At 43.8% G+C, this 16,193-nt stretch overlaps 1 protein-coding gene across 1 annotated transcript; it reads left to right on the forward strand.

Moving 5' to 3' along the window:
- The first annotated feature begins 1,940 nt into the window (after window positions 1-1,940).
- Cenpv (centromere protein V) lies at window positions 1,941-15,769 on the forward strand. Its single transcript, XM_063242477.1, has 5 exons — window positions 1,941-2,405; window positions 4,830-4,928; window positions 6,522-6,591; window positions 13,958-14,072; window positions 15,388-15,769. Exons 1-5 carry the CDS (start codon window positions 2,005-2,007, stop codon window positions 15,510-15,512), a joined length of 810 nt encoding a protein of 269 aa, XP_063098547.1. The 5' UTR covers window positions 1,941-2,004; the 3' UTR covers window positions 15,513-15,769.
- Window positions 15,770-16,193: the final 424 nt, after the last annotated feature.

Genomic DNA, 16,193 nt, shown 5'->3' on the forward strand with positions numbered 1-16,193 from the left:
GTTCGATCCCTGGTACCGATAAAAACGAAAAAGACAAAAAATAAAATGAAAAAAAAAAACCTAATTTGAGATGGATGGTGGATCTAAATATGAGAATTAAGACTATAAAATATCTGAAACGAAATACAGAAGAAAAATGTTATGACCTTTGGCATAGGCATGGATTTTTCAATGAGACATTAAAAAATCATAAAATAATCACCAGTTGAATTTCATCAAAGTAAAAAAAATTTCCATTCATCAAAAGACAGTATGAAAGAAGTGAAAAAGAAAGCTATTCCTGGGAGAATATATAGATAAATCTGTCAAAGAACTAGTTTCCAAACATAAAGAAATTCTACATCAAACAACCCAGTTTATAAAGTGGACTATCTTCTAGAAGAGTTCTTATAAATAAAAACCTCATAAAAGAAATCCAAATGATTCGTAAGCACACAAAAGGTGCTCAGCTTTACCACAGGGCAAAGAAATGCAAACATATGATCCAGAAATTCCAATCCTAATGTATATACCAAAGAAAAACAAATCCACAAAAACTTACACACAAATGTCAGTGTGAAGAGCAGCTTTACCCACAATTTGCACAAATTGAAAAAAAGCCAAATATAAATTAACAGAATGAATGACTTATTTATAAATCAAATATTACACATCAATAAAAATGTATATACAAAATGGATGATTTTTAAAAACATGAAGTGAAAGATGTTGGATATAATAGTGTATATGCTGGGGCCAGGGATATAGCTTAGCAGTGTAAGCACCTGCCTACCAAGCACAAGGTTCTGAGTTTGATTCCTAGGACAACAACAACAACAAAAACAGTATGCTGTTTGGAAATGATATTCAAAATGGGCAAAACTATTTTATAGTGATAAAAGTCAAAATAAGAGGTCATGTCTGTGGAGGTGTGCTGGAAATGCTATCTGGATTGGTGATGGTTATATAAGCTGTACCTTGAAGCTATGAAGACTCTGTGCTGGGCGTGGTGGGGCAGGCCTCTAAACTCAGCACCTCCGAGGTTCAGACAGGAAGATTACAAGTTTGAGCCCAGCCTGGACAATTTAGCAAGACCATGTACACACACACACATGCAAGCATATATATTTTTTGCTGTATGTAAGCTATAACTCTAGTAAAGAAAATGGCAAATAAATATTGAGAGAAAACCCAAGTGGGTACAGTTAAAGTTATACTCAGAAGAATAACTATAGTTATTAATAACTATAGTTATTAATATTTTCATTATTACAAAGACTAAAAAGAAACATTATAAATTTAATAAGCTATTTAAGATGAACAACAGGGAATAAAGATGAAACCAAAGATGTAGAAAGCAAATGCTATTTCTTTGAAAATATGAATACAACAGCAACAAATAGGTTTAGAGAATATATAGGTTTCATCAACAGTTCTCAAATTTTGTCTTTAAACTTTTCTGAAACCATGTTAACAGAAGTAGATGTGAGATTCACCCATTTATCAAGAGTAAATACAACACCAGGATCCTCCAGACACTGTTTCCTAATGGCGCAGGGAAAAATAAGTTTAAGAACTGTAGTTTCGGCTGTTATCCAGTAAGTAGCAGCTGCCAGGCAGTTTACCTCCGTTAGTACATGGTGTCGTCATCTTGGAGACAAGTTGCCTGGGGTTGGCGGCTGGGATGTAGTTCCTGACCCAGGCTCCCCAGGTAAAGAAGGTACAATTTGGAAGCTCTCCGGGGTAAGGGACTGGAAACCCTTCCCAGGTCAAATGGGCTCGGGTCCCTGCAAGCAGAGACCTGCGCGTCACAGCGGGGTGGGTGCGGGACCTGGCCGGGTCTCTCCTGCGGGCTGAAGCCGGGCGGCGGGCAGGGCCTACCCAGCCCAGCTCAGCATCGCTTGGGCCTGCAGGTGGTAAGTGGCGCGCGAGTGCGCGCACGCGCATAGGGACTTTAGGGGGCGCGCGCGGGCCGAGCGGGAGCGCGCGTCAGTGCCAGGCCTTGCGCGCCAGGTTGCGGGAGTCATGCGGCGGGCTAGGAGCGTGGCGACCAGCAAGCTGCGCGGGCAGAAGCGGTCAGGTGCCTCCAGTTCTCCGGTGGCTGCCGCCTCAGCTCCCCGCGACAGCCGCGCCCGGTGCTCGGCGAGCAAGGCCGGAGGCGGGAGCCCGGCGGCGAGCAGGCAACCGTCGGCGAAGAAGCGGCCGAAGCCGAAGCCGTCGCCCCCGCGGGCCCAGGCGGAGGGCCCCGAGGAGCCGCCGGCGGAGTTGACGCTGCTCCCGCCGCCGCCGCCGCCACAGACCCCAGCGACCCCAACGTCCTCGGTGTCCACGCTGGAGCTGGGCGCGCAGCGGGAGCGCTGGGAGGCGTTCCAGAAGCGGCAGAGGCTCAGCTTCGAGGGCGCCGCCAAGCTCCTGCTGGACACCTTGTGAGTTCGGCCGCGCCGGGCCGGACCGGGCACGCCGTCCCCGCGTCCCTGCCGGCGTGCGGGCTGCGGGCTCCGCTGGGCTCCACACCTGCCACGTAACCGCGCGGACGCGGCTTCCACTGGGCCCCTCTTTTTAGTCCTAATTCCGAGGGCTGCCTGGGGACTCGGTGGAGGGCGCGGGGATCCTTCTCTAGTGAAAAGGGAGCGGATCCCGCGATTTCCCTCGTAGTCGAATCCCTGCTCTCTGTTTCTGTCCCTCTTTTTCCTCTCTCTTTCGTTCTTTCTTTGTCTTTGCACATTTGGTTTTGGGGATGAGAAAGGTTAGGGCCTGCCGAGAAGCAAAGTCCCGTTATTGTTCCCGGCCGGCTGAGAGGAGGGGCAGGCGCTATTGATCTGGGAGAGAAGCGCGCGCAAAGAGAGGCTGGTCCCCGAGGCCAGATCGAAGCTTTGTGTTCTCCAGGACTGGGACTCGAGGTGGCTTGCTCCCTTTTATTCCAGCCCACCATTTCTGCTTTCAAAGGGAATGCACTTCTACCCTCTTAGAATGCCTAGCATCCCACAGGGCCATGATTTTGAAAAAAATCTATTAAATAATCTGGCAAAGGCTGCCTTCAGTTCTTCAAATGTGATGTGGATTCGTGGCCTGTGGAACTACGGAGGAGAAATATTTTTCTACCCTTAAGATATATTTCAGTGTGTGTTTTATGAGTTGAAAAGAACAATCAGAACACGAGGGAGAAAAAAGTTAAGAATAACCTAAGAATTGCACAACAACTTGAGAATTATAAAAACAAAAATAAAAAATTGATGCTTTGTCCTTGTGCAAGAAGACATTCTCTTAGTTTTGATACGTTTTCTCAGAGGTGGAGTATTTATTTGGTTTTCTGTGTACTTCACTTTGTTATATCATCTCCGAATATAAACTAAACATTAAAAATGTTCATCCATCAGACAACTTTTTGAGCATCTGTGGTGTGCCAGCTACTGCTAGGTATAGTACAAAGGATGTAAACTTAAATTTGAGGTAATTTTTTTGTTCTGAAACAGAATGGCTCAGAAAAAGATATTGAAATGTTGACATAAGATGTGATGTTTTTCTCCATCAGATTGGCATGAATGTGTACTAAATTAACATCTGTGCAAAAAGCGTGTATAACATTCTGATTTCTTGTTAAAATGTTGTGTAAATTGGCCTTGGTGGTACATGTCTATAGTCCTTGCACTTGGGAGGTTGAGGCAAGAATAGTGCTGAGTTGGAGGTCAGCCTGGACTCCATAAAGGAGTTCAAGGCCAGCCTGTCCTGCATGGTGAGACCCTATCTCCAGTAAAACCAAACAGAATTGTATAGAGTCTGGCATAGTGACCACACCTGTAATTCTAGCACAGAGGCAGGAAGATTTCTGGGAGTTTGAGGCTAGCCTAAATTACATAGAGACCCTGTGTCAAAACAAAAACAAACCAAAAAAAGATATAGAAAAACTTTGGAAAAATACATAGCAAATATCACATCCTTCTTGTAAAGTTTACAGAATGCTATCCCTTTGAATATTACCAAATATGTTAATGTTAAGATGTTTCACAATAAGCATTATTTGCGTAGGCAAATAAAAATTGAATACATTAACTTGTCAAGAAATAACATTTAGTCTTAATCAAATATATGCAAATTAAAGCTTCAGAGAACTATTTTCTTATGATTATTGTTCAAAGGGTATGAAATCTTTTCTCATTCATTATTGTAAGAATATTCAGTCATTCTGGAGGGCGATCTGATATCAGATTTTGATGTTCAATTATGGGTTTGGCTTATATACGCTTTAAAAACTTCAAGGTTATATTTAATATATACAGTTACATAAAAAATCAAAAATAAAAAATCATGTACTGAAGGAGAGCAAAATTATGAGAGCATTTGAAACTGTCTCAGAAGACTTTTCTGAGTCACCTTGTTACTTTTTCATAACAACTTCACCTTTAGCACAATCATTAAAAATTATTTGGGCAGTTTATTTGATAGCCACTTAAAGTCTGTAAAGGCAGCAATCATGTCTACCGTATCTTATATACCATATTCTCATTGGTGCCTGGCTTACAGTTACTTACAATGCATTTGACATATAAGTAAAAGTATGGAGATGAGATTGGGATTCCCCTCTTCCCGACATTTTCGAAATTCTGGGAATGTTTTATTTGAAAATTTAAGAAATGAGCCCAAAGAAAACTCATAGACAAAGACAGTACTGAATCAATTCTTTTATAAGATAATCGTGACTCCTTAAAAACAAATGCATTTGGTTACCCTATAGAAAAGACCTTTGTCCTATCTTGACTTTGTTTCAATGGCAAAGTGAACGCAGCAGCCATGGTCAAGGCCCCTGCATCACTCTTCAGAAGTTCTTATTGTTCTCATTTCGTTTCACTTAGTGAATACCAGGGCCTGGTGAAGCACACAGGAGGTTGCCACTGTGGAGCAGTTCGTTTTGAAGTTTGGGCCTCAGCAGACTTACACATCTTTGATTGCAAGTAAATATTTTCTTCTCCTAAATCATCTTAAAAGAATTGAAGAATTAAAACTGAGTGCTTCAAAACAATCTGGGGAGTTGGGATATGGATGAGACAGCATTGTCTGTGAGTTGATAACTGTTGAAGTCAGGTGGTGGATACATAAGGGTTCATTGTTCTTATTGTGTATGGCTTGAAATTGATAACATTTTAAAAAGTCAGATGAAGCTAAAAATAACAGCCTTCCTTCCATGTGTGTATGTATGTGTTCTAGTGCTGATTTCTGTGCACACATGTTCCACAGAGCAGAGCCAGTGACAAAGCAGGCTCCTCCAGTGTCTGACTGTCAGTCACCACTCAGACTGCACCCCTAGATGCTTGGTGGATGGTTAGCTCAGGATGGGAGTTGGACTGCGCACTGAGTAGGAGCCTTGGGTAGGACTTCTGTAGAGGTCCAGATGGGAAAGAGATCCTGATAAGTTAGTGGAAGGTGGGTCTACCTGTAGGCACCTTGGACACAGGCCTTCTTTCTCTGTTCTTGGCATGAGCAGGTGGTGCCACCAGGATCTGTGGAAAACATGCTTCTTAATACTTTGCCTGGCATTGTCAAAGGGCAAGAACAACAGGCTCTGAGTTCTGGACCAGCAGTCGGCATGTACCGAATTATTCAACAGTGTCTAGACCTTTTTGCCTGCTAAGTGGTACCTGAATTGTATATGAATAATAAATATATACAAAAGGAGAATCGACTAGGCTAATAACAGTAGAATCCACATCTAGAAAAAAGCACTGTAGCATAATTGTTAAAGGATTCTGTACTACGAATTTTTTAAAAAGTGGGTGGAAGGGCTGGGGATTTAGCTCAGCGGCATAAGCACCTGCCTTGCAAGCAGGGAGTCATGAGTTCGATCCCTGGTACCGATCAAAAAAAAAAGTAGGTTGAAAGGGGACCTCAGTAATAGAGGACATGCTTCAGATTGTGAGGCCGTGGTACTTGAATACACACAAAAATGTGGATTGAAAAGAGCGAGTTATAACTTAATTTCTACTGTGGTATCTGGGGATCTATCTTACTTGGAGCTAGATTATCTCTGATGTGGAGATGGAGAGAGAGGGAAACATAAGCTACTTGAGCCATTTTTGGTGTGAATGTCTGCAGCGTAGATTGCAGCAATGTCTGAAGTTTGTTTTCTAAGAGCCTGAAATCCAGTGTTTGCATTCACTGTAACAAACGAGAAGGTGGGCAGTGAAACAAGGTCCTGTTGGTCCTGGATATTTGAGTGGGGGCCTGGCTTCAGTTTATGTTTCTGGGATCTGAATCTTCTTCCCATAAGAACAGAGGCCCCAGGGGCTGGGGACTTAGCTCAGTGGCATAAGCGCCTGCCTTGCAAGCATGTGGTCGTGAGTTCAATCCCCGGTACCGATAAAAATTAAAGAACAGAGGCCCCAGGGCACCAGTCCCTCTGCCTCAGCGCCTTCTTTCTTAGAAGGTGCAGAAAGGGGTGCTTCCTTTGAGGTCAGCTGGATCTCCAAACATAACAGGCTGGTCCCCCTGAGCACCCAGAGGATACAGATGGCTGTTCACAGTGTGGAATTTGCTCTGTCTTTCTGTAGCTGCAGCATTTGCAAGAAGAAGCAGAATAAACACTTCATTGTTCCAGCTTCTCGCTTCAAGCTCCTGAAGGTTAGTGCTTAAGTGTAAGATCAGAAGTGCATGTGTGAGGCCTTCCAGCCTGCCCTCTGCAGGGTGTGGGCAGAGAACATGGTTGATTTCCCTGTTAACCCTGTTTTCGTGTTTACTTTTAAAAGGCTATTATTTTTTCCTCTTTATTTCTCAAGGTATATTTGATCTTATGGAAATATTTTCAAATTTAGAGAATCAAAAAATAATAAAATTAATGAAGGTAACTACTATTAATATTTTGGTGTATGTCCTTGTGTGTGTTATTTTCAATGTAAATGTATATGTATCTGTATGAATATATACATACATATATATGTATATAGTCATGTTTTTATCAAAGTAGTTTTACAGGCCAGGGACTTAGCTCAGTGGCATAAGTGCCTGCCTGGTAAGTATGAGGTCGTGAGTTCGATCCTCAGTATAAAAAAAAAAAAAAAAAACCAATTAAAGTAGTTTTACTGTTCTTTCCAAATGTACCTTCTTTTGTCGTTTCCCAGTGAACTATCACATAATTTTTTTCCTTCTCTTATTTTTCTCTATTTTCTTTTTTTTTTTTTCCTTTGTAGTACTTGGGATTAAACTTTAGACTTCATACTGAGCTTGATCTCCAGCCCTTTTTAGTTTAGTTTTTTTTTTTTTTTTTTTTTGGTCTTTTTCCTTTTTATCGGTACCGGGGATCGAACTCATGACTGACTGCTTGCAAGGCAGGTGCTTATGCCGTTGAGCTAAATCCCCAGCCCCCTTTTTAAAGTTTTGAAACTAGGTCTCACAGAGTTGCCCAAGTGTTGAATTCACAAACCTGCCTCAGCCTCTCAGAGTATTGTTTTGGGGAATTTTTTTGTACTTAGTACAGAATTTGCAATAGGTAAGAAAATATATGAATACTTGAAAATTTCTCTCGTCACTGTCCCGTGAGCCCCAGGCTCCTGCTCTCCAGTGGACATTTCTCTGGTCAAAATTTCATCTCCTGAGGCTAGGGATTTAGCTCAGTGGCATAAGCACCTGCCTTGCAAGCAGGCAGTCATGAGTTCAATCCCTGGTACCGATAAAAAGGAAAAAGACAAAAAAAAAATTTCGTCTCCTGTATATTTGTAGCAGTGAACTTGGAGCCTGAGTCTAGTTTTTGCCAAATTATGCACATTACTGTAATGAATTTCCCTGTTCATAAATTGTTGATAATTTGGAAATTTTTTTCAAAATCAGTTCTCTTAGAAATAAAATATCTAGGTCAGAAACTACAAACTTTTTAAAAAGACTTTTAGCGTATTCTAGATAGTGTGGCATGAGGTGTGGCTGTCATTCTGTCCTTGATTCCTGCTTTCTTGTCACAGGTCTCACAGATCTCTGCCTGGCCTAGGAGTTTTTGTGTAATTATCTGTGTCTTACTGAATGTGTTTTCCTGATTGCTAGGACAAATGCCTGACACCCACAAACTTGATTTTAGCTCATATTTTGGTCCTTAATCAGCTGGTTCCAAGGCCGGGTGGCATGGCAGAGAGACATGGTGGAGGAAAACAGTGTGGCGGGGGAGGCAGAGAGAAGAGAGGGCACAGCCAGGGAGGGAGATGTGCCGTGTCTCCATGAAAATTAAGTCCCAACTGGTAAATGAGCCCCAGCATGGTTTTGCAGAGTGTTTGCAATATCAGCCCCAAATAAGCTGCAGTTAAGATTGTTGGCCAGATAGGCATACATAAATGTGTCTGTTGTAGCACGTGATATATTGAGTTATTAAATGTAAAATATAAATAATGTTCACATTAATACCTAAAATACGTGCTAGTATAAATTATAATTAAGGGTTTGTAACTACCTGTGCAGGTGCCTTTGGACAAGAGGTAAACAGCTATGAAAACAGGTAAACTTGAGACTTACTACCAAATGACCGGTCAGAGTACAGACTCAGTGCATGAATAACATGCACACTTGATAGCAAAAAGACATGACTGTGTCTAGTACAAACTTCCTAAATCAACATGTCATGCTAAGCCAGGTGTGGTGGTACATACCTGTAGTCCCAGCACTCCAGAAGCTGAGGTAGGAGGATTGCCACGAGTTTGAGGCCAGCTTGGACTACTTGTGAGTTCAGAGCTAGCAGACCCTGTCTCCAAAAAGCAAAAACAAAAACCCCTCATGTGTTGTAATGATGCACTGTGAGCAGGCTCCAAGGACAAGAAGTGCCCGTTTAAGGAGAGTTCTGTTGCTGGACATGGGAGATTGGGCCCAGTGGTTCTACAGGACATGGAGTTGCAAGAAATTTGGCCTGGAATTCGAGGTTTGAAGAGTTACGACGATGTTCCAAAAGATGATGACATGACTACATTTACTTAAATAAATGTAGATTTTTTTTTCTTTTTTCTTTTTACCAGAACCGGGGATCAAACTCACGACCACCTGCTTGCAAGACAGGTGCTTATGCCTCTGAGCTAAATCCCCAGCCCCAATAAATGTAGATTTTTATACATAAATAACAAACATAGATTGTGGTACATGAAAAAATAACCTCTGAAGATAAGCCTTATTGCATCTTTTGGAGCAAAAATGAATATAAGACTCAGTTTTCTGGGAAATGCAGTGCTCGTCCAGGCCACACCCCTGCGAGCACCTTTTCTTCCCAGGCCCCACTTCCTAACCACAGGGTTAGCTAAGAAGCTCAGTAGTGGACTAGTCCCAGAGGAGTAGAGTGAGCATCTGCCTCTGTGGTCCAAGTGGCCTTCCAAAAGCTGCAGGTAGGAAGCTTTGGGGGACATCTGGGTGTAAACCATAACAGTGTTTCCAAGGCAAGTACCAGATTTGGACAGCTGACCTGATTTCTGGCCTAGTAGGGCTCTGCGCTGACTGAGTAACTGGGCTCAGTGAGTGCCTGGGAGGCATGTCTGACCAAGGGATGGTGTTTGAGTGAGTAGGCTTTAGTCCCAGATGTGCCAAGCTCGTCGATTTCTTTTCCTTTCCTCTCTCTTCTGTCTTCTGTCTCCCTCCTCCGTCTCCCACACCCTTTGTCTCATGGGAATTTCGCTGGCTGATCATGCTGGCCTTAAGCTCCTGCCAGACTCGGGCAGTCTTTCTGCCTCAGTGTACCACTTCGTTCTTCCAAGCACCTGGGGCTGCAGGCTGTTGTCTCCTTTTCTTTGCTTGCTGTTGACTCAGGCTCCAACAGCTTATCTGGTGAGGGTGTGTGGTGGTGGGGAGGTGTGCCATTCCCCTGTCCTTGGTTTCCCCTGTAAGCCCAGGAGAATACCACTGTGTGTCTTCCACTGCCTGCTGGAGGCTATTGTCCGCCCTTGGCTTTGTATCCAAGCACTGGTGGGTGACAGGTGGCTCCTGCAGGCACTACCAGGTGGAGCCCTGGGCCTGCAGGTCAGGATTTGGTGCTCAGTTTTCTTCCTCCCTGGCTCTGCTTGTCCACATATCTTCCTGGTGCTCTAAGACACTGGTTAGTTTTTGTTTTTGTGTTTGGTCCCACCCCATTGGAGGAACAATTTTCTCTTTCTGTGTCTCAAATACACAACATACCAATTCAGGTATTGTCAGGGCACCTGCTGTGTGCCAGGCAGGGTTCCACAAGCACAGCAGTTAACGTGACAGGCCAGGTTCCTGTTCTCGTTGAGTTTGCGTTCTGTGGATAGGGAGGAAAAGTAGAAGTCGGAGAGCGTGAGTGGTGTGGAGAGTCGAGGTGACTGAGACTGACTGAGTGGGTCTGTAGATTGATCAGGGTGGGCAGGTCACGATGATGGGGCTGGGTGGTGGGCAGCATGTGGCCTAGACAAAGGGATGGGTAACGCCAAGGGCTTGCGGAGCATGGCGTGTTCAGGGGCTAACCACTGACACTTGTGTCTGGCGGGTGGTAGCCAGTGGGACAGGAGTGGGGAACTACGCTGAGACAGGATTGGAGAGATACTCGGGACCTGATAAACAGGTAGTTTTATGCTTCATAGTGTGAAGCTCCTGGAGGACGTTACGCAGTGCAGTGATAAGGCCTGACTCAGTGTTTTCAAGCTTCTTGGGCTGCAGCGGGGAGAATGGGTTACAAAGAGATGAGTGTGGAGGCAGGGAAGCGAGAGATTTTTGGGTAGAACCCGTGAGAGAAATCTGCAGAGTAGACATGGTTGGAAGAAAAATAGATACCTAGAGATGTGTCCTCGCACAGTGGTTCTCAGATCTTAGTGTGCACACAAGCACCTGCAGGACACATTAACCTGGCCCTGGGCCCATTCCTGATTGCTGATTCTGTATGTCCAGGGGCTGCGGATGGCCTCAGGAATCCACCAGCCCGGGTGATACTAGTGATGCTGTCCAGGGTCCACACTTGAAGAACCACTGTTTTAACAGTAAGCAGAACTGTGAAAAGGATTGGATGTGAAGATGAGGAAGAAAGAGGAGTTGGGATTATATCCAAAATCATGGCCCTGAGCACCTAGAACATCACGTAGAGATGCTGGTCCTGCAGGTATAGGTAGCTAGCTGGGCTACTGGAATCAAGAAATCTGCTTTCAACAGGAGTTTCACCTTTTGAGTATTAATATAGATACTGGAAGATGACAAGCAGAGATACAAGCCTGGAGTACTGAGAGGTCAGAGTTGGAGCTACCAACCTGAGAGTTGTTGGAACGTTGATATTTCTTAGGGATAAGGAGTGTGTGACGTCAGCTGGAAAGATGTAGCAAGATCAGAGAGGGCCGAGGACGCCCCTGGATCCTGCTAGCATTATAGAGCCGAAGAGAAGAAGAAAAGCACGCAAGGATGGCCAGTGGAGAAGGAAAGCTAGCAAGAACGAAGGGTCCTCAGAAGCAGATGCTTAAAATGGAAGGACTGTTGGCAAGATTCCCGGGTGAGAAGACTCCAGTGGTTGAGAAAGTGGCCATTAGATTGGTCAGTGTGTGGTCACTAGTGATTGCTGCTTGGGCAAAAAGTCAGAAGAAATAATCAGAGGTTGAGCATATCGCAGATTTTGATGACAGGTCATGGAGAGCAGGGGATATGGGAATGGGGTCAGTTTGGCAGATGCATGGGATAGATGGAAGCAAGGGTCTGGATGTTGCAGATGGTTTTATTTTTGTATTTTATTTTATTTTTATTGTTTTTGGTACCAGGGATTGAACTCATGACCTCGCACTTGCCAGACAGGCACTTATGCCACTGAGCTAAATAAATACCTGGCCTGCAGGTGGTTTTATTAATGAATGACATAAAGTAAGGTGTGAATATCTACTGATTCTTCCTGATAAGTCTGGGTGATTTGTTTTTGCTGCTTTTCTGGTGTCATAGTTACAGAGTGAGAAATAGTTCCTCAGGGAGCTTTTTTTTTTTTTTTTTTTTTTTTTTAACTTTTTGTCAGTACCGGGGATCGAACTCACGACCGCCTGCTTACAAGGCAGGTGCTTATGCCGCTGAGCTAAATCCCCAGCCCCAATTTGAGCAATTTTTATAGGAAACTCATTGGGTATCTTGGTACATCCCTATATCCCAACTACTCAGGAGGCTGAGGCAGAAGGATTGTCTGAGCCAGGAATTTGAGACTAGTCTGGATAACATAGTGAGCCTCTGTACTTAAAAACAGACAAACTAACTACAAGAAGCTTGGAGTTTTCCAGGGCTTTGCTTTTCTGTGGTGATGGGTGGTGTGGTGGCTAGCAAAAGAGTATAAAGAGTCCTAACATGATAGTAACCCTGTCCCTTACCCTTCATCTACCCAGTGTCTTTCCCGGGGGGGGGGAAACCACTGTTTATTGGCCATCTCTTCAAGATTTATATGCATATAAAAACACATAGAAGTGTATATCCTTCTTTAAAAATAGAAATGGTAGCAGACTATACCTGTTTGGTTTTTTCGTTTGTTTTTGTTTTTGGTGTGGGGATTAAGACTAGGAGGGCCTCCTGCGTGCTAAGCCTGTGTTCTACCCCTGAGCTGCATACTCAGTCCATTCCTTATGTCTTGCTTTTCTTCCTTTTGAAATCATGGTGATTGCTCAATACTAAAATTTTCACTCACTTTTCAAACCTTGCAAAATACTCCATTTTATGAGGGTCTGTCTTTGCCTGAAAAAGTCCTCAGCGGAAGAACTTTAAATTTTTCTGGTCTTTGTTAATGAATAATACTATAAAAAAATGCACCTGTAGGATAAATTTCTAAAAGTGTAATTGTTTGTTAAGGGATCTGTACACTTGGAGATTTGGGTAGGTGTTGCTATGCCTAACCACTTCAGAGTGCCATGACTGTACATGAGTGCATATTTTTCTGTTTTTCAGTTTTAGTTACTGTTTTTTTGTGGTAGTGCATATTTTTCTAAAGTCATGAATGCTGGTAACCAACTTTTTTTTTTCTCACCTAACAGTGCAGTTTGTCAGTGTGGGCATCATTTCACAGGTGAAGGAGAGATTTGTTTTCATTTTCTCACGGCATTGGCCCTATTCATATTAATACATTAGGGAAATTAGCCCGTGTCTATGCTATCTGGCCGAATTTTTTCCTGGCTTGTACTTTATAGAGTAATTCATGTACAGTCTTTCTTCATACAATTCCTAGTGGTGGGTCCCTCAGCTCATGCATTGATAAAGAATGCAGCTAACATTTTTCTTAAGACCTTGAGTAGTGCTGTTTTGGAACATGGGAAACCAGAAACTCCAGCGATCTGCTCTCCCCTTAGGCTCTGGGAAATTGGCATTGTTCCCTGCCTGACTTTGGCAGGACATTGTTTCATGGCATAGATCAAAGGAGGCTCAGTGCTGGGCCGTTCCCTGTGCAGTTGCTCTATGAGAAACCTTGAGCCATCATGCTCAATTATTGGGTCTTCAGATGGTATGGATGGGTCCCTGTCCCCAAGAAACTTTTAAGTCTTTTGTGGGAAATGGAATCTGTCTTCACAATCCTCAGAGCCTTATAAAAAGAGGTGCCCCTCCCCACTAAGCCTTTTAAGAGATTTAGTTTCATGGTGCTAGAAATCAAACCCATAGTTTCATGAAAACAGTGAAGTGCTCTACCACTGAGCCATACCCCAGGTCAAGAATTTTATTTTATTTTTTTTTATTTTTTGCGGAGGACAAAGTCTCACAATGTAGTCCAGGTTGGTCTTGAAATTCCTGTGAAGCTCAGGCTGGGTTCACACTGTCTTCCTTCCTCAGTCTCTTAAATACCAGAATTACAGGTTTGTGCCACCATACCAGCCAAGATTTACTTTTTAAATGATGTGAAAAATAACCTTTTTGGGGAAAAATATAACCTTTCTGAGCCGAGAATATAGCTTAGCAGCATGGCACTTGCCTGACAAGCGTGAGGTCCTGAGTTCAATTCCTGATGTCATAAATAAATAAATATATAAATAAAACAATCCTTTGGTGAAAAGAGAAAGCCTATTTGTTTGTGTTTACCTAGGGAGCCGAGAGCATAACCACTTACACGTTCAATACGCACAAGGCCCAGCATACCTTCTGTAAGAAATGTGGTGTTCAGAGCTTCTACACCCCCCGCTCCAACCCTGGAGGCTTTGGTGAGTAAAAGGGGTAGACTGCAAGGTCCGGGGGTGCTGAGAGGTCCAGGTACTTGGGGTGCAGGTGCTGAGTAGACAGATCGATGCTGGTGTATTTGGTCCGCCTGGCTGGCTAGGCGCTTTCACAGGCACGAGCTACAGCATCAGGGCTCTTCCGCAGAACTCTTCCCAGAGGTAGGATGTGAGAAAGATTCTGACCGGCTGTCTCAGTCCTGTGTAGGGATGTCTTTCTCAGAGTCCGACCAGACTATGTTCACTGGTGCTTCAGAGCACCACTGTGTCACTGGGGGAGTGTAACACTGAAGACCTGAGAAAGAACACTTAAAAATAAGGGAGTTGGGGAAAGCTTAGCAGGAGAGTGTTTGTCTGGCACGTACAAGGCTCTTGATTTAATCCCAGGGTCACCAAAAATATAAATAGATTTTATTCAGAATGCAAACTAGAAAACTTCCAAAACCCTTTTCAGCTTCTGGTTGTATCTAGAGGAGTAAAACCAGCCCTTAGCCTCTTGTTGCACCAGGTACAGTTGAATTGAGGGGACATTAGAGGCTGAAGATGTTTGGAGCTGTGGGAGCAGCTGTGACAATGACATCTACTTTATGGTGGAAGAGGGGGAAGAGTATAATCTCGTTCCAGCCCTTTCCCACCCTATTCCACCTTGGTGGACCAGGAAAGGATTTTAAAGAATGGAAAATCCTATACAAATGGGCTGGGGATTTAGCTCAGCAGAATAAGTGCCTGCCTTGTAAGCGCACAGTTGTGAAGTTGATCCCCAGTACCGATTAAAAAAAAAAAATCCTGTACAAATGGGCAGCTATTTAATTTTCAGAAATTTTATCTACATTCAGGAAAGGCCTGAGAATTCTTTAGAAATCGTATTAGCCCTGAGTCTACTTTTCTTACTCAGCTTGGTTTTGAATGTTGCCCAGCCTTGGCTATCCCTGGTTCCAGGAGTTTGATCCCCATCTGCCAGGGGAAGACCACTGTCCAGAAGCCTGAACTCATCAGCTGTCACCAGGGCCATCTGAGCTCAGCAGGCCATGCATTGGACCTCATAAGCTGAGGTCTTGAGCTGGTGCACATCCCTCCAGGATCTGATGCATAGGGTGATGACATTTGCCTTACTCTAGGGATTTGTCCAAGAGCCAGGATAGTCTCTATTTTCTTTTTTTTTTGGTCTTTTTGCTTTTTATCGGTACCGGGGATCGAACTCACAACTGCCTGCTTGCAAGGCAGGCGCTTATGCCGCTGAGCTAAATCCCCAGCCCCGATAGTCTCTATTTTCACAGTCTTCATCTGTGCCCTTTTCTCCTAGGAATCGCCCCACATTGCCTGGATGAAGGCACCGTGCGGAGTGTGGTCACTGAGGAATTCAATGGTAGTGATTGGGAGAAGGCCATGAAGGAGCACAAGACCATCAAGAACATGTCTAAAGAGTGAGCTCCTGCTTCTCCTTTGTCGAAAAGGGCCAGCATGCCATCTCGGCGGTGTGGCTGACCAGGCTGCTGGTGCTGCTGGCCAGCGGTTGCCTTGGTCTCCGTGGTTTGATCCAGTTACCAGTTTCTTTAGGCAGCTCTTTGTCGTTTCCCCAGCTCTTTGTCCTTATGCCCAGATTTTGATGCAGGCTAGTTCACCCCGTCCCTTCTTTTCCCCAACTTTTGTGTGATCTTTTAGAAAATAAATATTTTTAACATGAACATGGTTACGATGGTTCTTCATTTTCTTTGCACCTTGATTTTGCCTCTGATCATGGAACAGCATATATTTATGGTCACTGTCAAGATGTTTATCACCAAGTTAACAAGAAAAGGTAAGAGAAGTAAATGGTGATTACAGCCAGAACATTGGGGTGGTCGGTGTTGGGAACAGAGGAGTGATGGGACGTGGGGAGAGGGCCAGTCCAGGGAGCCGAGGGCGGGGTATGATGACAGTCATGTTTGTATTTATTTAGGCATGACGTTTTTAAAGCTAAATACATTTCTAGGTCTTTTTTTCTTTTAACTGAGCTCAGCAGGCTGTGGTAAAACATAACATAAAATGTGCAGTCACGTTAAATCCATGGATGTTGCACAACTGTCACCACCACCCATTTCCAGAAACCTTTGTTATGTTTTTTCAGTG

This window comes from Cavia porcellus, unplaced genomic scaffold (assembly GCF_034190915.1).
Source record: "Cavia porcellus strain 051 isolate PalLab524CR breed Dunkin Hartley unplaced genomic scaffold, mCavPor4.1 scaffold_32, whole genome shotgun sequence".
Lineage (NCBI taxonomy): Eukaryota > Metazoa > Chordata > Mammalia > Rodentia > Caviidae > Cavia > Cavia porcellus.